Genomic DNA, 21,675 nt, shown 5'->3' with positions numbered 1-21,675 from the left:
TTATTTGTTAAAATATGTGGTGATCTTACCCTTTTTCTCAACAACAAAAAATAAGAATGTGCTTTTCAACAGGAGCTTTAACTAATCTTGTTATCGGTTTTGTTGCACAGCCTTCTTAGTTTTGTTGAGCATATTATCACACAGCAAAAATCTATAGGATCCAGCTTCCAGTACAACTTCACAAAATCTGAGTGGGTTTTGCTGAGATATATTCAAAGTTAGTTCGTTTCAAGAATTTCAGAGATTTTAGAGGCTAATTGAGGTGTAGTAGTTTATTTTTTTGTCATAATGAAAAACTTGAACACTTATTTTTTACGCTGTATAAAGATTCAATGTATTTTCCGTTTGCAGTTCATCAACAGGATTTCCCACCTGTACTTTTATGTTCTTTTCATGCGTGTGTAGGTAGTTGTTGATGATGTTTTTAGCATAGGCAAGTAGTGTCTGGTCAATGGAAGTACCTGAAGCAGAGCTCATAAACGAATTTGAATGTCAGTACTATGGTTTCTCTCCGGCAGGCTTCACCGACTCAGGTGAAGTGGTCTCCAACTTTCCACAGTGTCTTTACATGGACATGCATGCACTATCTCCCTGGATCTTTTCAAATTTAATTTCAGTTTATAACATTGCAATCAAGTCGTGGGAAGAGGCCGTCAAAGAGGTCGTTTCTAAGGAACCGCGATTAGCGAAGGTAGATTTGTTTTACTGTTTGATTTTGGAGTTTATTTCGATCTATTAACAGGTCGCAAATAACAAGATGTTTCTCACCGAGCTAACGGGAATGATTTTCGATCGCAAGGCAGTAAGAATGGCTTTTAATACATTTACAGTAAGTGGTTCTTCTTACTCCGGTTTTTCAGCAAACAAGGAACACCACTGCAGAACTAGATGAGGAGAAGAGTAGAGGACCTGGGTCCTCTACTCTCCTTCCCTGGGTCGTAATCAGTGGTCAGGTTCTGGTTAATTGAAAATCAAAATTGAATTGAAAATGACAATGTTAGAGTTTAGGATGTATGGAAAAAAAATTGCACCACTATCTCAGCAGAAGATCTTAACTATTAACTTAACCTGATGACTATTTAAACGATGACTAGGTCCTATAACCCACCATCGAGGTTTTATAAGAAGAGCCAATGACAATACTGTATACCTCTTGTTAACTGTGCAAGTGCCGACGAAAGTATCACTGTTCAAGATGTCTGGAGATTGTGGCTAGATATGCAACCAAGTGGATAGGACGAGAGGTCTTCGTTCATGGTTTAATCTGTGACAGCTTATCTCGAATCCTCACAGAACGATTAATATAATCAACATTTACCACATGGTTCCTTACTTTTCTTTTTTTTCTCACACGTAAGAGCATGAATGGAGTAAGACTATCTTTTTATGTTTTCGTAATGGAAAACCGATTTTGCTGCACCTACTAAAAATTCGAGTGTGGAAAGGGGAAGAGGGAGTAATTTAGAAATTAATAGCTGGTTTTGGATGATTCATGATTGGTGTTGTATGCTATCCGATCGCAAAAACATGATATAGACAGTTGATTCTTCATCGTAATAAAGCGGCTGGTGAAGAGTTTGAGGAAGAATTGAAGATACAAACTATATTGAAAATTGGAAATAATTTACCATGCTTGCATTTTCCATTGCCATTCGATAGCCCCTTAAAAAGTATCACTACAAACAATGAGTCTGAAGCATGGGCTACAATGTAGAAGTCTATACATCAGTTTCAATGTTTTGAATTGACAAGGAAGGTTCTACCAGTAAAAATAGATGGGATGTAATTGCGTAATGTGATGGTGATGTGGGTTCACTTTATAATCGTTTTCATTCATGCTCCTCATTTGGTGAACACTTAATAATAACCAACAAGCCAATTGATCATTTTTAGGATAGAGTTCTGAAATATATTTTTCGCATACCACGTTGTGTCACTCTTCCCGAGCATATGGACACCTTCATGTTGATGTTATCAGATGACCCAAACCAGATGGATGTTTCTGACCTAGACCGACAGTGTAAGAAGCTTGAGGATTGCATAGTGGAGGTTCGCGAAACGTTCTAATATCTGATAATATAACAATTTCTAATAACAAATTCTAATATGTCGAACCTTTTTCCAAACAACTGTCAACGAAACGAGTTGGTACTAAACGGAAATGCGGCTGCGTGCTGCGTTTGATGCTAGTCACGTTTGCATTTGTTTTTTTTTTTTCAGGAATTCGTTGATCCTTTCTTCAGTCTAGATCCACGATAAGAAAAAGTGCGTTTTGTGCTCGCGAAAAGCTCGCTCTGCTTTCTTACTAGTTCATGTTGTGCTCGTTTATCTATCATATTTTGATGTTTGGCATTCTTAGAAGGATCATTAATTGCTATTTCTTCCCCTTTCTTCCCCCCGCTGCAAGACGCCTTTACAGTCATGTGGTCGCGTTGGAGATCTACTTCGCTTTCAATTTCGTATGAATAGCCGTTGAAATGTTGGTGCAGACCAATGAACAAATGTCTTTGTGGATATTATAATATGTGCGCTCATCTCCCCTTATGCGTAAAAGGATCAAGGGCGAGACGTTGATCAATCCCTTAGAGATGTCCCAGCGCATTCGCCTTCAATCCAGAATCAAATAAGTTAACTAACACGTGTGTGACCAATACAGTAATTTGTACGGGCCACTGCGAACTACTGCGTCAGGTTTGTATAATTTTTATAATTTATTCTGTTAGTCGTGACGACCTGGAAATGTAGTATAACCATATAGTATAAGTATAACCATATAAGTCCTCGAAGGCTTTGTGAAAATTTATCGACCCCGGAGGTGTAAAAGGCTTAGTTTGCTTCGGTCGGTATATAACTATCAGGGCAGACTCCCCGTTGACCTCTAATCACTGCACTGCAACCGCCTATCTCCAGTCACCAAAACTGAAAGGCTATTAAGGTTTGATTCCTTTTTTACGCGTAGCAGTGACTTGGAGGAGACTTAGTCTCTAGTGGTAAGTCTGATCTTGCATTTCGCGTCACCTTCTCAAAAAGGCATACTCAGTTTGAAAAGTGAATATTTAGAAGCGGTTCATATTGAACGATTTGAACGAAGAAATCCGGGAAGCAAACGATGTTGTTGAAGTTCTCTCGACACTGGTTATGGAGCTGGAAAAGATTTCACCAAGTGCCGATTTAGAGTCCATCAATATCTCTTGTGGCGACATCAATGTTACTGGTTGAAACCCACATGTATTTCCAATCATTTCAGTTTTGCTCATTGAATTAATGTGTAAGACATGAGTCTGTTTTATACATTCACTGATTAGATTTGTTGTTCAATTTGTTTCGATGGTTCTGCAGAACCACACAAAGAATATTGTCAATCCTTTGTCGATTAATGATAATGATATGCTGTATGGTATGCCCTTAATGTTTTGAGAGAATGTTTATCGTCTCGCATAGGGGTATATTACACATGACTAGAACGCTCGTACGACTATAACCATAGTCTTGGGCAAACACGGAACACCTCGGTAAAGCTTTGATATCGGAAAAGAATGGAATTTGTATGAAACATGAAAACAACATTTCGGGATGGATATACACAATTTGAGCACGCACATTCAGCCAAAGGCAATAACGGCAGAGAACTCAGTCAATGCCAAGGGTAATGAATGTTAAATATGTAGAAGCTGCTTTAGAAATCTTGGCTTCTGGCAAACGAGGTGCTTCGGATAACTGCCGAACTTGCGGATTGTGCCAGTCCACCGGGTCCGCTTGGTACCATTGAGGCGGATGCGCGAATCTGAAGATGTGCAGTCAGTTAAATACGTTTCTGGTCTCTTAGTCAGAGAGAGATTTCTGGAAACTTATGCATAACATCCCATATTGCTCGTCAAATATTCACCTTGTTGCGCATTTTGCTCAGTGCATTCTCTGCGATATCAGCGCGCTCCTCCGCATCGTCGAGCTGAGCCTGCAGTTGACGATATTTGCCGAGATTGGTGGCAGCGACTTCTTCCTTAAAAGTTGTTCTCAGGTTCTGTGAATACAATAAGCAAGAACTAATTACTCAATCACGCACAGCTTCTTCGACCTGTCGTTTGAACACTTTCAGCTTAGCTTGCAACTTGTCAATAAGTTCGGTGAGTCGCTCCTGGTTCTTCTTGTCTTCTTCGAGTTGGAATTCGACTTCCTTTACACGACGTTCTGATTTGCGCCAGTTCTTGTCAGTTTCTTGGTGGCGTCTGAACAGTCTCTGGCGTCAAGTGTTTTATTACTGTAGGTTTCTTTCAACTTTACCGTTGTTCTCCGTCAAGCTCCTGCTCAAGACTGCGAATTCGGGTCTCAAGTTGAGCAATGATTTTCTTTCCACCTTTAAGGGCCGCTGCTTCAGCTTCGTCGAGACGAATCTAGGTTATGCATTGGATCGTTGATGCCGATGAAAAATTACGAAGAAACGAAGTTTGTTTAGTAAGAAGAAAAAGGAAGCAGCTGAAACGCTAGTTTCAGTGTGTAGATTCTACCTGCATCTCCTTAATCTGGACCTCGAGACCTTTGCGTATTCTTTCGACATGCATGCTGTGTTCCTGCTCTTGACGCAACTCCTCAGCCAACCGAGCAGCATCGGCGGCAGCCTTCTTACCCATTTCGTCGACGTTTTTGAGTTCAGCAAGGGTCTCATCGAGCTCAGACTGCAAATGCCGCATTTACGACAACGATATTATATATAATATTTTATGAATATCATATTTTTCCTAAAACCTACGTGCATGGCTTGCAACTCTCCTTCGAGCTTTCTCTTGACCGCTGTGATGCCATTGAGCTGGGAGGACAGATCGTTGTTGTGCTCACGTAGTTCTATGCAGTCAGTTTCAGCGTTGCGTCTGGCACGTTCTGCGGCTTCCGCCTGAAAATATACATATTGTTCATTTGGCTTAAACATTTACAATAAATTGATGTGTCCTACCACTTGCGAGAGCTCTTCCTTCTCGGTCTGAAGAATGGCATTACGTTTTTCTGAATTGAGGAATTGTTCCCTAAAAGATACGCTTGTTTAACTACCCTGTTGTTATTTCTTCTGTTGCAGCGGTTCTCATCGGCGCCTCTTCAGTCTTCTTGTTCATAACAACAGTCGACTGATGTAATCTTGGAGTATGCAAAATCCTCAACCTTATCTCGTCCTTTTGTCGCTGTTCGTCTTCAACCTGGAGCTGCAACTCGCGAACAGTCTCCATGTATTTTTTGATCGTCTTCTGAGCGTCGGCATTAGCACGGTTGGCATGGTCGAGGGCGATTTCGAGTTCCTGAAACGTAAGTTCATGGACTTCTTAGCGATTATCCCAATTTCTGCGCTGCAACGTAGTATGCTTACATTGATGTCGGCCTCGAGCTTCTTCTTGATGCGTAGGGCTTCCTCTTTGTGTTTTGTCTCTGCTTCCAGTGTGGCTTGCATGCTTTCCAAGGCGCGTTGGTGGTTCTTACGGGTGTTTTCAAATTCTTCCTATAAATGATTTCCTTGTTTTCAGAGCTAATTCTGAAAGTTATTATTCCAATGGGAATAGAGTGAACTCGGACCTCTTTTTCCTGGATACGTTTCTCAATCTCGGAGCGAATTTGGGACACTTCGACTTGGGCGCGGAGAACCTGAACAAAAGCCATTTTGCCAGATTCATCATTTCAAGGACATAAAATTTTCGACATATGTTGAACTTTTTACTTACTTTGGCTTCTTCAGCCTCAAGCGCTGCTTCAGCTTCATCAAGGGCTTTCTGTAGTTCCTCCTTTTCGACTTCCAACCTACGGACCATTTTTTGGAGTTCATGGACGGACCTAAATTGACAAATGATATAATATGTAAGTGTGTCCCGTTCTCATCCACGTCGCAGCTCTTACCGTCCTCCTTCTCCGAGTTGGTCAGCAAGATCCTTCACTTCCTGTGCGAGTTGCTTGTTCTCACGGCGGACACTTTCCAGATGCTCCGTGAGCTCATCTTGAGCGGTCTTCGCCTGAATTCTCGGTATTTTATTTGATCATCAATGAATTGCTACATCTTCCCCATTCCTCCTATGCTAATTTGAATTGTTTTGCACTAATAATTACCCTGAAGAGGTCAGTGGAAAGGTTGCGGTTGTCTCTCTGTGCAGCATCAAGTTCAGCGGCGAGATCATCGTGTTTCTTTCTCCATTCATCAATGATCTTGTCAAAGCCTAGATTTACTTCTCTTTAGTCTAGTTCTTTATTAGCTGCCGCCACTGGACGACAATCAGGTACTTATCAGTCGAAGACCTACCTTTTTGTTTCTTCTCCAAAGCAGCAGCATATGAGGCAGCGCGCTCAACATCAACCTGACATATCGATTTCCATTCATATAGCTCCATTATCTAACAATAAAGGGTCTTCCAATGCTTACTTGTGCGTCATCTAAGTCTTGCATAAGCTTGTGGCGAGTCTTTTCGAGCGATCCAATTTTGGCGAAGGCCATTTCGTTTGCATCTGTCAGTTCTTGGACCTTGCCTTGGAGCTTGCGCCTACAGAAGAGTAGTGAAAGTAGAGAGCATGAATGAACCCATGGTCTTGTGATAGTGATGGCAACACGGTAAGCTTACTTGGCTTCCTCAATCTCGTCGAGCTTAGCGAGACCTTCGCTCTCAAATCGTGCTTTCCATTGTTGGATTTCAGCGTTCTGCTTGCTGATTTGGCGAAGGAGTTCAGCTTTAGCTTCTGATTCGGTGTCGAGTTGGTCACGAAGGCTGTCGTTCTCATGTTCGAAGTTTTTCACTTGAGCAGCAAGGGCTTGACGCTCGCTTAAATATCAAATGACTAATTTTGCGATGACTTTTCTCATGTCGCATATGAAATAATATTCGACAATACTCCAGTCATACCGAGCTTCTTCATCGTAGCTGCGCTTCGTCTCTTCCAGTTGGCTGCTCAGCTGTGCTTTCAAGCGGTGCAAGCTGTTAAGCTGGTTCTCCATGTCCTCAAGCTGGCGTCCGAGGTCTCCATTCTCGTTATGTAGTCGGTTCTAAACATACACTTATGATATGGGAAACTTGTGCTCCTTGAAAAAGTGAGGGTCACTACCTTCAGAGCGGCAAAGTCATTAAGCTGTCGGGATTGTTCGTCCGCTTTCGTTTGAGCCTCAGCATATTGTACTTCGACAACTTTAAGCTGCTTCTCGATGTCTTGTCGAGAGCGAACTTCACTGTCTACGGAGGCAGACAATTCTTCCAGCTCTCTTTGCAATTGAGCTTTCTCCTTGTCTGCCTTAGCTTTCAGTTTCTGGAGCTGCTCAAGCTGATCTGTCAGTTCTGCTACAGCATCGTGGTGCTTCTTTCGTAGTGACGCCAAAGCCGTTTCATGATTAAGATTAGCTTCCTAAATTAAAAGTTCTTTCAAATTGAAGTTCCATTGAGAACATCTCTTGTGGCACCTCTTGATCACGTCGCAGCTTAGCAAGTTCGGCCTCTCTCTTCTTGTTCGCCTCGAGTTGAGCGGCAGTGGCTCCTCCTTGCTCCTCAAGTCTTTCGCTAATCTCTTCCAATTCGCGTTGCAATTCCGAGCGCGATCGATCTGCCTTGAATTGAAATCTTGCGCAGTATTCAAGCAGAGGGAACTAAAAATGTCATTTACCTTTGCGCGGCTTTGTCTTTCATTTTCAAGCTCTTCCTCAAGCTCTGAAATGCGAGCCTGCAGTTCTTTGATCTGTCGCTGGAGCTTAGCAACAAGCGATTGCTCCTCTTCCAGGCGTGTCGAGAGTTGATGAAGTTCCGCCTCTTTTCTAAAACAAAATATTTCCTATTTTCCATGGCCACTGTTGTTCATCTGGTAGCGTTTTGTGTTCGTTTTTTATGACCTTGAGCACGTGGAAGATTTGACTCACTTCTTTAGATTTTGTTCAACATCGTGTTTCTGCTTCGTGATTTCATCAATATTTTCCTGAGCAACCTTTAATTCGCCCTCAACCTTTCGTTTGGCCCTGCAAACATCAAGTTTAGGAGGAAGGAGTAGTCAAGACTACTATCAAAAGCAGCACTTTTCGAGATCTTGACGAGATCTTTTTTCACGGTCCATGGCATCCTCAAGATCGTCCAATTGTTGCTCAAGCTTAGCTCGGACCTTCTCCATGTGATTGACGCGGTCTTCTTCCGCTTGCAGATCTTCCATGAGCTTGCGGTTGACCTGCAGTGGTTTTTAATTTTTTTCCTCTTGTGAAAATCCATGGTTTATGTTTCCTGGTACCTCTTCTTGATGCTTCTTTTCCTTGTTGAGGCGAGCAACAGACTCATCCTGGTTTGCCATTTCATCTTGGAGGGAGCGAATGTTGTGGTCGCGGGCCTAATATGAGTCAAATGGTAAGTAGTTTTGATGACCAGAGGATGTTTCAAGAGAAAATTACGTGTGAACACACCTGCTTCTCACTCTCAGCCTTTTTCAAGGAAAGTTCCAAATCCTGGGCATGTTTCTTGTGCTCAGCGATCTCTTGCTCATACTGTAAAGTACTCATTCAATGAGTAGAGCAGAAAAAGCTGATTTCTTTCGTGCGGCTTACCTTCTTCTTCAGTCTGGAGAGATCGTTGTTGCGGTCTTCCATATCAGCAAGGCGATCCTGAATTAAAAATTCTAGAAACGACAAGTAATCTCTAAATCATTGTTTCATAAGTAAGCTCAAACTCTGCTGCATGCAGGATTCTAGAAGATGTTGTACCTGAACTTCAGCGAGTTGTTTATCAAGGTCTGCTTTCAGAGCTGCAAGTTTCTGATTACGTTCTTCGGCATCTTGAAGGTTTGCTTTCTCCTTTTCCAAATTCAAGAACAACTGATTTTTCTCTTCCACTAGGCCAGCGACCTGGAAAAAAAGTACAGTTTTGGTCATCATCAATGGAAGGACTAGGACAGTGTCTCTAAATTATATTTTTTTAGTCGCACCTGTGTTTCAAGCTGTTTTCTGGATTCGTCACCCTTGGCAACGGCCTCTTCCAAAGACTTGATCTTTTCCGATAGCTTTTCCATTTCTTCGGCTTCTTTTCCTGCCTTGAGCATAGGCTTGACCTAAACATGGATGTGAATAGCTAAGTGAATGCTCCGCGAGTATCGTTGTTTGACTGAAAAATAAGGTCGTACCTTTCCGTACAGTTTGAACCACTCCCATGTACGAAGGGTGCACCATGAGCGAACGTTGCGTTGAACGATGAGCAAGCCTAAATAGTTCACAGATGTTATTTGCCTTTTTTCTTCATGTCTTCTGATGTTCCAGACATATATATGAGGTTACGGTCTTTCTAGGTGAAATGCCATGCTTTATTTCATGTTTTTCTAATCACCTGCTTGTTGCTGCATCCTTCTCCTGAGTTCGGTCTGTCCGAGGTACCACCTTAACACAAGATTTCATGCTTTGCTACCACAGAAAAACCGAATTTTTTCTAGCTCTAACCTAAGTACTCGCTAAGAGCATTTTCTTCTCGTTCTACTGTTTTACAATTGATAATGTGCTAATTATCACAAGATCTTTAATTTTAACAGACATTATGGCTCTGTTACCTGACACGGCTTTGGAAGTTGGTCATGATTACTCTGAGGATCTCATCACGCAAATCTTCAAGTCTGGCGAGGATTCCAGCTTTGAAGAACACCTGAAACACCCGACGTAGTTCAACATCGCTTATAATAGAAACAGCTTGTTTATCTAATTGATTTTATACTTGCCTTGGTGTTACCAATCTTGAACTCTTCATCCTTGAGACTTCCGTCGGTGACCAACTTATCAGTGATGGCAATCGATGATGCTTTCACATCGTCGGACGACTTAGCCTGTTCGGCAGCGAGCACAGCATAACTGAACACATTATTTCAAGCTTTCTATGTACTTATAGATATTCCCTTTTATGGAAATGTGAGAACTCACCGGTGTTTGAAGTCGTCGTAGAGCATTCTGTTAGGGAAACCTTTACGACAAATTCTGATACCTTCCAGTACACCATTGCAAGTCAACTGATTCAGTACGAGGGCAGAGTCAATTAAACCTTAAAAGCTCTCTGAGTGTGTGAAGAGAGGAGGTCATGCAGCTGCACAGACACAGTCTTCAGTAGAACTTACCAGACGTCTTCTTTTCGTTGGGAATAATGCAACGAATGAAATGAGGATGAGTCTGGTAAAGCATGTTCATCAAGTTGTTCAAGGACTCGCGATAAATCATGGACACAGTCATGAACGAGGCAGATTTTCCCTAAACATTGGACCTCAGGGTTTTCGTTCATTCACTTAATTAATTGTGGTTCCATTCCTAATGTACCTTCTTCTTTCCTCCTCCGGCTCCGCTCTTAGCAGCTTCAGCTGCTTCCTCCTGAGTCTGGTAATCTGCCCAAATTTCCAACATCAATTTACAACCATGTGAGTGCGTCTTGAGTAGGGCGACTGCGGTGTCGTTAAGAGGATCCTGAAAATGCGTAGTATTAAAGCAGACTTCATTCAAACGAAAAATCCATGGCTTCGTCCGCACCTTGTTCTTTTCTAGGAAGTTGGTGGCATTGTAGCGTACAGTACCGGCGTAGTGAACAACAGCAAAGTGAGCTTCCGCCTGTAATATTAAACGAGCTGACCTGTAATATTAAATGCTCATAAGCCCAAATTACGTTATTTGTCTTTCGCTCACGTGAACAGATGTTAGGACAGAGATGTTCTTTAGTGTAATCACCTGTTTTCCCTTTGGTGGCTTGGGTTTCTGGAAGTTCGGGTGCTTCCCGAGATGTTGATCGTTCAGCTTCTGTACGTAGGTCATATCTGTAGCCTTTGGCACGATGCACTCTTCATCAAGCATTGAAATCAGACCAAGGGGCTGCAGATTTTATTGTGAGATGATGCTCCGGAACGTTCGGTATGTCTAGCAGTTACCTTCTCGATCAGTTCGATACAAGCCTGTAGATCGAGACCGAAATCGATGAATGTCCATTGGATCCCTTCACGTTTGTATTCCTCCTGTTCAAGGACGAACATGTGGTGGTTAAAGAACTGTTGCAGGCGTTCATTCACAAAGTTAATCCAGAGCTGCTCAAATGAGTTGAACTGAAAAAAGATTTGTTTTACAAGATTTGTGGACTCTTCTCGAACACTACGGGCACTAAATCCTTACGTCGAAGATTTCGAATCCGGCAATGTCGAGCACTCCAATGAAAAACCGGCGTTCGATTTCTTTGGCATCGAGAGTTTTGTTACATCTGAAGGAGGTAGGCATATTTAGTAGGACAAGGGAGAAGACATTATTGTCAATGCCAATTGCCAAATTACTCGAGAAAAAAAAATGTACCTTGCAATGAGCCATTTGAACATACGAGCGTAGATGGCCTTACCGAGACCAGCAACTGCCCAGTGAACCTGAAAACAGCTGTTTAGAGGCCTTGTTGGGATTTTCTTTTTCCAGTAAATGTGATTTCTATACTCTTATAACAATATCGGCAGATTTGGAGGTACACAAACCTGCTCCAAGTTCTGTCCCTTGTTCACCCATTCGGTACCGACACGCACACGAGGCTTAACGAGAGCCTTTAGGAGTTCTTCGTGGTTTACACCGAGGTTGTGAGCAACGTTCTGAGCATCTGTAAACGTACGATACTTAGATATCAATTTTCTCTAACGTTTACGCTGTAGATACAACAGTCAACCTTCATCGCCATCGGGTTCAGCCTGTTCTTCTCTTGGCCTCTGTTTAAACTTCATCTCTCCCATATGCAGAATAGCAGCGCAACTCTTGTACAAATCCATGACTTCCTCATCTTCGAAACCCATGATATCGAAAGCTTCCTTAAACAAGATAATTGCTAAGATAAATACCGTTCTGGGTACTGTAAATGTTCATTTTTCATTCGACCCCTTGTTTTTGTTTAATTCTACAACTCACCTGGGTGAGACCCATTTCTTCTTTGTCATCAACACCATCAATGGTTAACTCGGCTTGCGAACAGAAGTGGTAGTATTTGAGTTCATTGGTGAGTTTCAGTTTCTCTGGAATTTTTTTTTTGTTTTTCAACAAACAGGCACAACTTCAAAAGACAGATAGTCAGGGTAGTAGCAAAATGTTAAGAGTAAGAATGTAATTTTTCTGTGAGAGAGTTGGGACAAACACGTTTTTTGGTCTTGGAAATAAAAGAAAGAGGACTGAATTCAGAAATAGTTTTGAGAAACAAACAAGTTCTGTTTTCCGAAGGAGACATTTTCTCAAGTGGTTTTCTGCGGAGCTTCTTGTGGGATTAAGACGATAAGGACAAACTAACAAAACAAAAGCAAGAATAAAGGGATCTGATTAAAATAAGAACTAGAGACTAGGAGTGGAAAATGTAGTAAAGATTTAAAATTAATTGGAAAGGAAAGAGTGAACAGTGAAGGAAACTGTGAATGAATGTGTTGCAGTACCCATATTTCTAAAGTTGATTGATTTCCAAAAGTGCAAACAGGAAAACCGACTTTTAAAGTTTTTTGCCTCGTTTTCTCCGAGGGTTTTTTTTTTGAAAACTTGGAAAAGTCTTCAGAAAAGAGGAGGAAGCTAGTAACTGAATCTACGTGAAGGATAGGGTATATGCTTCTGCAAACTATGATCAATATATTATCACTTACCACGAAGTTTAGGGTCAAATCCGGACATGATTTGGTAGAAAATGTGGTAACTTCGTTCTCCAGCAGCCTGTCGTACGACACGGGATTTCTCGAGCAAGTCTGAAATATGATCATGCTTGTTTAGGTACCAAGTAACCTATTTTGGGTGGACACTTACAATGTTCGATATCTCCTCCAGCAAGTTTTCCTTGTGCGGAGAAATGGGTTCGAATGAATTTTCCGAATCGAGATGAGTTGTTGTTACGGACTGTCTTGGCATTACCTGAGAAGTAACTGATTCATAATACACGCTTTGTGTGAAATAATGTAGAAAATAAATCTTAACAATAAATGACAACAGAATAATCAAACAAACAATAATAATGAATCGTTCGTTATTAGTGCCAGCCTAGAGCATAGTAATTTTCTCAGAATGCGTTTCAAAGTATCAGTAGCAATGATTGCGAAAACGTTATCATTTTCTTCTCTCCATCCACTTATCTAATTTTTTATTAAGGAATCAGAATTGCATCTGAAGATTCCACCACTTTTATGTTAGGAAGAGCGAGATACGCGCTGAGTAGAAGTTGCGTACAGACGCGTACTACAGCAAATTGCGATTTTGCGATGAATTAGCGCATCGCTTGATTGCAGATAACATTTCAACGAGCAGGTATGATAGACTGTTGCGATGAAAATTCGATATCAAACGTCACCCACCAAAAGCTTCAAGCACAGGGTTGGTCTGCACGATCTGCTCCTCGAGAGTACCCTAAACTGATTTTTGTGGGAATTCTAGGCTTGAACAGAGATCGAATAACTTACCCCTTTGGTTCCTTGTCCCTTGTCAGACTTAGCGGCCTGGGTAGCACCGACAATGGCGAAATACGAGATTACTTTCTTTGTGTTCTCAGTCTTACCGGCTCCAGATTCTCCAGTAATCAGCATGGATTGGTTTTCTCGATCTGAAATACTATCACTAATTTTCAGATTCGCTTGAGAGCGAACGTAATTTTTGACAGTCTCCTACCCTGCACCATGTTTCTGTAAGCTTCATCGGAAGTGGCGAACAGATGCGGTGGCATCTCGTTTCTTCTCTTTCCCATGTAGAATTTGATTACAGATTCTGTGTAGATGGGCAGGCGTTTGTACGGGTTAATGACGACGCAGAACAGACCGGAATATGTCTGAAGAATTTGAAATCTATACAGTGTTTGTAGTGAAAAGAACAATTTTCAAACTCACATAGATCATCATATCCTTGTATCTGTCCTTCAGATTAGCCAAAACGGAGGCTTCGTTCAAGAAGGTCAGGTTAGCCATGTCTTCGGTCTTATCGAATTTTGGGGGATTCATTTCTTGCGCTTCATCCTTTTTCACTGTCACCTTAAGAAAAACATATGTGGGATCTTAGGTTCGCCTACATCCGAGCCAAAGTGATACTTTTGTCTTTTGTTACTTGGCTAAAGTTCTTATATGTCTTCAATAAATGGCTTCGGTGATTGCTGTCATCAAATGTAATATATTTCTTGCCTTGTTATATAATAGATTGTCATTCTTATTCTTATTTATATTTATTTTGCTAACAGCCGTAGGTAACTTCTCAAAGATGATTCGAATTAAAGCTATGCTTCATTTACGGAAGTCATAGACTTAACATGTAGGTGTAGATGTCTACTTCCCTCACGGGACCAGATATGGTGATGACCCTCCAAGAAGTCCTTTTTAATCCTCTACCTAGGAATTTTATCTTTTCATTGTCCACTTCATTGTTCAATGATGTCTTCATTTTTGCGTTGTCCGTTTTTCCCATAATTTTTTTTTTGTAAGAGTGAAAGTACCGTGTAAAAATGAGCGGCTTCGAATTTATTGAATGGAAGTTATTCAAGATCCGGTACCATCAAAGAGTTTGAAACACAAACAGAAGAAGAATTAGTGTATTTACTACTCTTATTCCCATTTTCTTTTATTGGACATTCAGTGCTATTCCCTCTTTCTAATTACTGTAGAAACAGGAGTAGCACTAAACTGCTTACCGTGTTTCCCTTGGCGGTGACAACAGTGACTTGCTCTCCCTGTACAGATTGGATTTCAGCGGCGATGAAACCTATAAAGTTGTATAATTTCTTGGTTACTTGGTTATTCCTCTCTATTATATCTGGTTCATCCTTTTTTCCTCAACTAATCAATAGGTCGAATCAGACAGATCGTTTAGCAGCCATGCAATGGATTGTGGCTCTCGGGGCTAGTTGTTGGTGCCGCTGCGATTACAATGCCAACCGACTGACCGCCTACGCCTAGATGCTGGTGTACAGCGCGGTTTTTATAAGCGAAACAGAGTGTGAGAGGACAGAGAGCCGATGGTGTTGACGACTATTCTTAGAAACGAAAAGCGGCGTTTCCAGCCATGAAGAAAGTGACAGTCGTCATGAGTACCAAGGCACGTTGTACCTTTCCTGAATAGCTCTTGATTTGGGAATTAGGAGGCTGCACCGAACTATGGCAAAGGATGGAACTTTGCAGCGGACACTTTTTTTTTTGAATATTTAGCTTTCCAAATATTGAGTATTGCTCTGCTCGGACGGAGTTACTACTACATTAAATAGAATGTTTGGCAAACGCTGGCAAATATATAAATAATTCTGTTCTACTTGTCTTGCCTGTAAAAGACGTTTCTTTGTTTTGGTGCTGGCTTCCTTTAAATAAAACGAAATTCTTATGTTTCTAACGAGAAGATTAATATTATTGAATTTTTTGTTCTAAACTCATCTCGAAATGCTCAGCATCTGCAGTGTGGCAAGCGTTGGTGCTGCTGCACCAGCAACATTTGCGACACGAAGATGTTAGTGACTGTCAAATCGCTACAATGAGGAGGATAGTCTCAAACACATGCGAGATTGATCCCGATGTTTTTGGAGAATACGTTGGGAAAGGATTTTAACTTAGCTATATATATATATATATATATATATATATATATATATATATATATATATATATATATATATATTAAATGCGTTGCTTGCTGCAAAATATTTTTCTTTGACTAGCACGATTATTGGAGGTTCCTCTCACCATATGTTCTCTTATCCTAGTCATACTATTATTCTTGATGTGATTGTAGTGAAAAATCTATAGCCTCCATCTGGCTCTCTTCGATGTCCTCTCTGTTTCGGAAATGAATGCTGCCAACTCGCCCGCTGTGTTGTAGTCCTCGTTATTGATGCTCCTAGCTCATCCATTCGAGTTTCTTATCAACATATGGCTTCGTACGAGACCACAGGACGTTTGATGTTTTTAAACGCAAAATTTTCGGTGGGCAGCGTTGTTTCAAACGATATGTAACGATATTGACACTGGTCCGAGAAACATTGTAGCCCCTTAGCACCAAAATGTCAGAAAACCTTGGTAATCCCATGGTTTCTTTTTCGGAAACGATTTCATGTATTAGTCCTCGTTTTAATAACTTTTATAGTCAGCAAATTTGCATGTGTTTCTGGAAAATGCTGACCCAAGCAGCTGCCAGCAAGAACTTGCGATGAGCCCTCATCAATCACCTGTGTGGGCGCGCAACAGCAGGTGAGGGGCAGAGGAACCAACTGTGTTCAGTGCTGAGTTCTTGGGGACTACCGTAGCTCCCTTCTCTCGTATGTGATGTTTTTCCAAATGCCCAACAAACAGGAAACTAGAAATGATTCCGAGCAAAATGTTATTATCCGCAGAAAGGAAAAGCTTCAGATCAGTGTAATGCTGATGACGCTGATACAGCGATTTCCTCGCGTAGATTTATGGGACAAGAAGAATAGTCTGCGACATCCGTTTGATGGGATTACGGAGTTCAAAATGGGATTGGAGAACTTGGTAACTCAAGGTTAACGTTGAGGTTGAGGCATAAATGAGGTTTTAGGTAATGAATCAACCTGTTTCTGAATGAAGACACGGAAAGTGAAGTATGCGATGAGAATGGCTAACCCTATTGCATCCGAAAGTGATCCAATAAAAAGTTCACCTTCCTCTGGGTCTGGTACCCAAACATTCTTCTTGGAGTCGAACGGGCGAGCAGCCGATGCGGCTTTTGCCTCACGTGACATCCCAAGGTATACGAAACCCGGGTCCTTCTCAAAGTCGCCGTTTGCCATGGCTGCAATACTACGCTTATTTGGAGGTGCATAAAGTGATCTAAACACAAATGTGCAGAGACGAAACGGTTCGAAAAAGTGGACAGCGTGTAGAAGTAGACAGAAGTGACTTAATCGAATAGGTTATAGAGGATCACCGCATAGCAGCACAGATCTCACTTCCAAACGAACCATTTTCTATGGGAGCTGGAATTCATCTCGATGAGTAGCTCTGAGGATATTCAATGAATGTCAAGAACATTAGAAGTACAGGTTGCTTGTATGAGCTCCAGGCAACTAGTCAAGATAACTGACTGACTGGCCGGCCGAGTAGTTTTAACCGCTTTCTGACCGGAGGTTGTGGGATGTGGGCGATCCTAAGAGGCGGGGCAGCTCCCCGCAGCCGTGGGTGCTGCGAGCTTCCTCGCCTTCTCTATCCGTAATACACTCTGGTAGCGGAGTGCAATTTCATGAAGAAAAACTGTGCAGAAATAGATAGACACCCCTACGAGTTCACCGAATTCTTGTGCTTTTGTGCTTTCATTATACTGGATAAGAAGGAAAGTTTAAGATTACGTCATGATGACAGATATCATTTTTCTGAGAAATACATGCATCTTGTTTTGAGTAATACGGTCTTCAGTCAGTGCGTCATCGATTTTGATGTTGTCAGAATGTAAAAAATGTGTAGGAAACGTTACAATTGATTTCGCTGTCCGGCTGAGCTGCACATGGCTGCTGTCACATTCTCCCTTTAGTGTATAAGTTTTTTCTTAAAAGAAATCTATCACCTTTCTGAAGACGCCAGGAGATTAGTTTTCCAGCCGTAGAGTTTGAATTAATCGATGCAAGATGAGACGCGATGGAATCATTAGTCCGAAACAATCATTTACCACACATCCACGGATTTGAACTCCTTTTCCACCAGTTTTCACGATCTATTCGATTCTGATTTTTTTCATTTAATGTAAGCAACTTAAAATGTTTAGTATTCTTGGATAAACTACACTCTTTTAATGAAAATGTTGTGGATGAAATAGTATGCAGGTAGCTGAGTTGAAAATTGGTTATGTTTCTAGAAAATACTCAACAAGCTGTCTTTCTTTGAACTTCTGATTCATATTAGATATATGCTTCAGAAAAGTTAGGGTTAGAGAGTGAAATAAATCATGGCGATTCGTCCTTGGTGATATTCCTTCCAAATCTCTCACTTTTTCAAATTCTTGATCGCAGAAAAAGAGTCGATGCGCGAGGAACATGATTTTTTTTTGTTCAGTGAACTAGATCTTCTAGGAAATCATTGCTCTCGTGATAGTGATTTCACCTCCTAAATTAGAAGTTAGAGTGTGATAGTACTTGTCTTTGAATAGCTGTCAGCCAAATTATTTTAGAGATCACAAAAGCATTATAAATGCTCCACTTTTAACTATTCTTCTGTGATCCACTCATTGCGAGGATGCAAGTCTCCGCTTTAGTGGTTTGTGAAATGCGCAGTTTACTCCCGCCTATACCATCAGTTGTAGTAGTGGGATCTTATGAGATTCATATAACTAGAACAGATGTAGAGGCGGTGGTTTTCGAGAATTTGTGCAAGACATGTAACCCCAGAGCACCTTTTCGAAGCCTATTTGTTTGAACTGCCACAAATACGGTAGTCGTCCACGAGCAACATTTCTTCGATCTTCATTATCGATGTTCAATGTTTGTTAGACAAAGCCATGGAGATAAATGTTGGTAGGGATATATGAAGAATATAATGTTTTTCAGTTATTTCGCCTTCGCTTTCCATACTCAGATTACTTTCGATGGCCTTAAAAGTTGCAAATTATGAAGCTGTACGTTCCGGTGACTCGTTCTGACTCAAGAAATAGAATTAGTTTACTGTGAATCAACACTCTGATGTCTATCTCTTCTGTTGCCCTCTAACCGTCTTCTTCTGCGAATCAGTATGTTTGTTGTTCTCTGCACGTTCTGAAGTGATCGCTCGATGACCACTGATCGATCTTGGAGGGTATGCGGGCGTAATGTTAAGGAACGCAATAATGCTAAGGAACTACATGGAGATGAGAAGCAAAGAAGCACTTGTCGTTCTTAACAAACGTGTTCTCTATCGCTTTAATGTAAGATTTATTTGACTTTTGTTTTCATTTTATCGCAAGAACTTCAACTGCGTACTTTCTCTGAGTTCGTCCATGTGAATATGAAACATCTGTTTCGATGACGATTTTCGCGCTGTAAACATTCATATTATCTTTCAGGACAAATTTTGAGGCATTGTCAGTGCATATCTGAGTTTTATTGTGGAAGCGACGTAAGAGCAGAGCTGATTTCGATGGTGGCTCATGTTTTATCCACCACTGCACGTGCGCATGAGGCTGTAACACTTGTTTTCTAAGAAGGCGCCAGCAGCAAATCAGCGTTCCGCTCTACAGCATCGACAGATACTACAACGCAAGAGCGAGCTTCACAAGTAAATGTGCAAGCAAATTGTTCAGATGTCGGTCACCTAACGTGCGAGGCTCACGAGTAGCGTCTTGAAGCTGATGAACAGTAGAAATTTCTGTTGATGTCGTTTTAAAAACAGTGGTCACGACTCCGCTGTCCTCTTCAACTGTGCACTTATAAGTTCACAGAACACTTGGATGTATTAAATAACTTTTTCAAGAAGTAGGAAAGATCTGCGAGGAACTCTGACGAATGACTGTTCCGTTCTTTGCAGTCAGCTAGGTAGCATAATTCATATCCACGAATGTGAAATGCGTCAACGGCCGACTCCAAACGAAACAGTTGGCACCTCACATTCCGCTATCATTTCCCTTCCCTCTCCCAGTAATGTCTCTGGAAGCAATCGAAGGGATGCATGGAGCCCTGGATCTAGTCGGCGTTTATCTGAAAAGAGAAAGTATCTCAACACATAATTCTTACATTTCTATATCATCCCGACCTCATCCTGAGCTCATAAAGAGACACTACATCACTTAAATGTATAAGTTAAATGTCATATTAAGCATCAAGTAATTAGAGGCATCGATTAGCGTTAGCACGAGCAGAGATTTGAACTGAGTGGTTCTTGCCGAAATGATCCGAACAGCCCTGAATTTGGAGACTAGCGATGAAGAAGATTTCTGGATCATCTGCTACTGTGTCCAGCATTACTCGCTTTTTTTCTTCCAATACAAAATAGAATCAGTGACTTCGAAGAGTTGATTTTACAAAATCTGACAGAGACAGGAATGAATTGCTTGAAAGAAAAACAAAGTTTGTTTACCCACTTTAAAAACATGTTCTGACTCGGAAAGACACTGTGTCCACTAACATTAAAGTGAGTTCGATATCTGAGCCGGACTACTGGACGATCCCTTTCGACAAAGGTGTTGTAAACAAACATGCGATGTGCAGGCGACCGCGGCTGCGGGACTGAAATATCGGCAATGAGAACTAACTGCGAATATCAGCTATCTAGCGTTTTGAAAGTGTCAACCCCTTCGATACCGTTGTCATATTTATCAAAATGGTCATACTTTCTTGTCAGACTCAATATTAACTACTAGTGACTTATAAACGTTTGAAATTTTCTGACACTCTGGCCCTCTTGTCATGCTAACTGCATTTTAAAAAATCAAACTGTGTTGACTACAGTTGAGACGATTCCACATTCTGCGATCAAGTAGAGCGTCGCCTGTGTTTTTTTTTAGGAACTAGAGGCAGCACTGGTGGCATTGTTGCTTTGAAGTCTTTGAGAACGTACGGTGGCTCAGAATCTATGGTTTTTTCACTTGAGCCTTTCTATCTCTACCTGTCAATACATTTTGCAATATATTATTGTACTTCTTATGCGTGGAACGATATTAATTTTCAGCTGCAAAATGAATGCCCCCTCCCAACTCTCTCCCTGCGCCCTTCCCTTTCCCCACCCCCTCTTGTTTTGTATTTCTGTTTGTTATGTTATTGGATTTTTATGAGAAAACCTAGCAGATGTAACAGAGCTTCTTGACCAGTACCGACTGGCGCTGAATGTATTTGATATCAGTCATTTTATTTGCTATCATTCAAACAACTCGCTAAGAAGCAGTTATCACTACTAGTTCTGAGCAGTGGACGTAGGGATGGAGTGTCTCCGGCGGAGATTCTCTGTCGTTGCTAACTAAATAGCTGACTCTCCCTACCCACCGTCTATCATATGCTGCATCGCCGACTAGGGACAATTAACGAGTTACTAAATTATTTTGGACAACCAAACACATCCACTGAAGTTTCCCGATAGAAATTTTGAGAAGAAATATCGTAAGGGGATCTCAAATTTGTAGCCTCACCAGAAGCAAGAGAAATGCTCTGGTGCAATATGAGAGAAGAATATATTTAATAGCTTCAAATAACGTACATGAAAATTCTCATTGAAAACTGGAGCTGTACCAGCTTCCAAAGGTAGTGGAGATAAGAGTTATCGATGTCCTGCGAGCTTCAAGTTTTTTGTAGCCTATGCTCAATCCATGCGAAACTTACGAATAATCTACTCGTGAAATAATGTTTATATTGTGGAACGGGTTAGTAAAGAGAAATGAAAAAAGTGATAAAAAGTTGGTCATATGGATGGAAAATAAGTGCTTAGGAAAAGAAGAAAAAACACCCTGTATTTCTCACTAATTGAAAGAAAAAGAGCTCATTAGATAAGATTTCTAGACTTCCTTAAGGTAATATCTGAGCAAAAGTCATTCCTTCTCTTAGCAGATCACCACAGAAATATCATGTATTATTAAATACATTAGTTTCAATTTATTCAGTAATATCGAAATCTCTAACCACACTTTTTTTCGTATTTGCTTGTAACTGTATCTTTTTCTAGTTTGTCGAGTATGTATGGTCAGAAAAAGCATCTAGAACGGTTGTCTGCTCCTCCATGAACCACTGGAGCGTGGCTTTGTCGAGGCATGTTTGCGTCTTCTCGGACATATTCATCGAATGCGTATTGTCCCCGAGGCATTCGCAGAAA

The 21,675-nt window shown here is 41.1% G+C and overlaps 2 protein-coding genes across 4 annotated transcripts; one reads left to right on the top strand and one right to left on the bottom strand.

Annotated features, from left to right (window-relative positions):
- Positions 1 to 288: 288 nt before the first annotated feature.
- RB195_013975 (uncharacterized protein) lies at positions 289 to 3,219 on the top strand (the record flags this gene model as incomplete). Of its 2 annotated transcripts, XM_064204033.1 has the most annotated exons (6): positions 289 to 384; positions 434 to 533; positions 618 to 691; positions 743 to 829; positions 1,894 to 2,049; positions 3,061 to 3,219. In XM_064204033.1, the coding sequence occupies 6 exons, from the start codon at positions 289 to 291 to the stop codon at positions 3,217 to 3,219; spliced, it is 672 nt and encodes a 223-aa protein (XP_064059914.1). The 2 variants fall into 2 exon arrangements, with proteins under 2 accessions (XP_064059914.1, XP_013303944.2); XM_013448490.2 differs by lacking the exon at positions 289 to 384 and having other exon boundaries at positions 452 to 533.
- Positions 3,220 to 3,676: 457 nt separating this feature from the next.
- RB195_013974 (uncharacterized protein) lies at positions 3,677 to 21,666 on the bottom strand (the record flags this gene model as incomplete). Of its 2 annotated transcripts, XM_064204032.1 has the most annotated exons (52): positions 3,677 to 3,784; positions 3,887 to 4,000; positions 4,064 to 4,226; positions 4,282 to 4,391; positions 4,506 to 4,673; positions 4,748 to 4,888; positions 4,949 to 5,018; positions 5,152 to 5,285; positions 5,354 to 5,482; positions 5,557 to 5,625; positions 5,703 to 5,811; positions 5,875 to 5,987; positions 6,082 to 6,188; positions 6,272 to 6,326; positions 6,392 to 6,509; positions 6,588 to 6,785; positions 6,867 to 7,006; positions 7,066 to 7,359; positions 7,415 to 7,558; positions 7,615 to 7,762; positions 7,865 to 7,960; positions 8,018 to 8,163; positions 8,224 to 8,319; positions 8,393 to 8,473; positions 8,534 to 8,590; positions 8,690 to 8,830; positions 8,911 to 9,033; positions 9,106 to 9,182; positions 9,306 to 9,355; positions 9,523 to 9,614; positions 9,688 to 9,817; positions 9,887 to 10,004; positions 10,078 to 10,207; positions 10,274 to 10,417; positions 10,481 to 10,558; positions 10,676 to 10,816; positions 10,873 to 11,043; positions 11,111 to 11,195; positions 11,285 to 11,352; positions 11,455 to 11,573; positions 11,640 to 11,778; positions 11,876 to 11,979; positions 12,589 to 12,687; positions 12,746 to 12,850; positions 13,288 to 13,339; positions 13,393 to 13,532; positions 13,598 to 13,754; positions 13,813 to 13,953; positions 14,604 to 14,674; positions 16,577 to 16,708; positions 16,878 to 16,892; positions 21,567 to 21,666. In XM_064204032.1, the coding sequence occupies 52 exons, from the start codon at positions 21,664 to 21,666 to the stop codon at positions 3,677 to 3,679; spliced, it is 6,030 nt and encodes a 2,009-aa protein (XP_064059912.1). The 2 variants fall into 2 exon arrangements, with proteins under 2 accessions (XP_064059912.1, XP_064059913.1); XM_064204031.1 differs by lacking the exons at positions 16,878 to 16,892; positions 21,567 to 21,666 and having other exon boundaries at positions 16,577 to 16,706.
- Positions 21,667 to 21,675: the final 9 nt, after the last annotated feature.

This window comes from Necator americanus, chromosome V (genome assembly GCF_031761385.1).
Source record: "Necator americanus strain Aroian chromosome V, whole genome shotgun sequence".
Classification (NCBI taxonomy): domain Eukaryota; kingdom Metazoa; phylum Nematoda; class Chromadorea; order Rhabditida; family Ancylostomatidae; genus Necator; species Necator americanus.
This window is presented reverse-complemented; position numbering and strand designations above follow the sequence as displayed.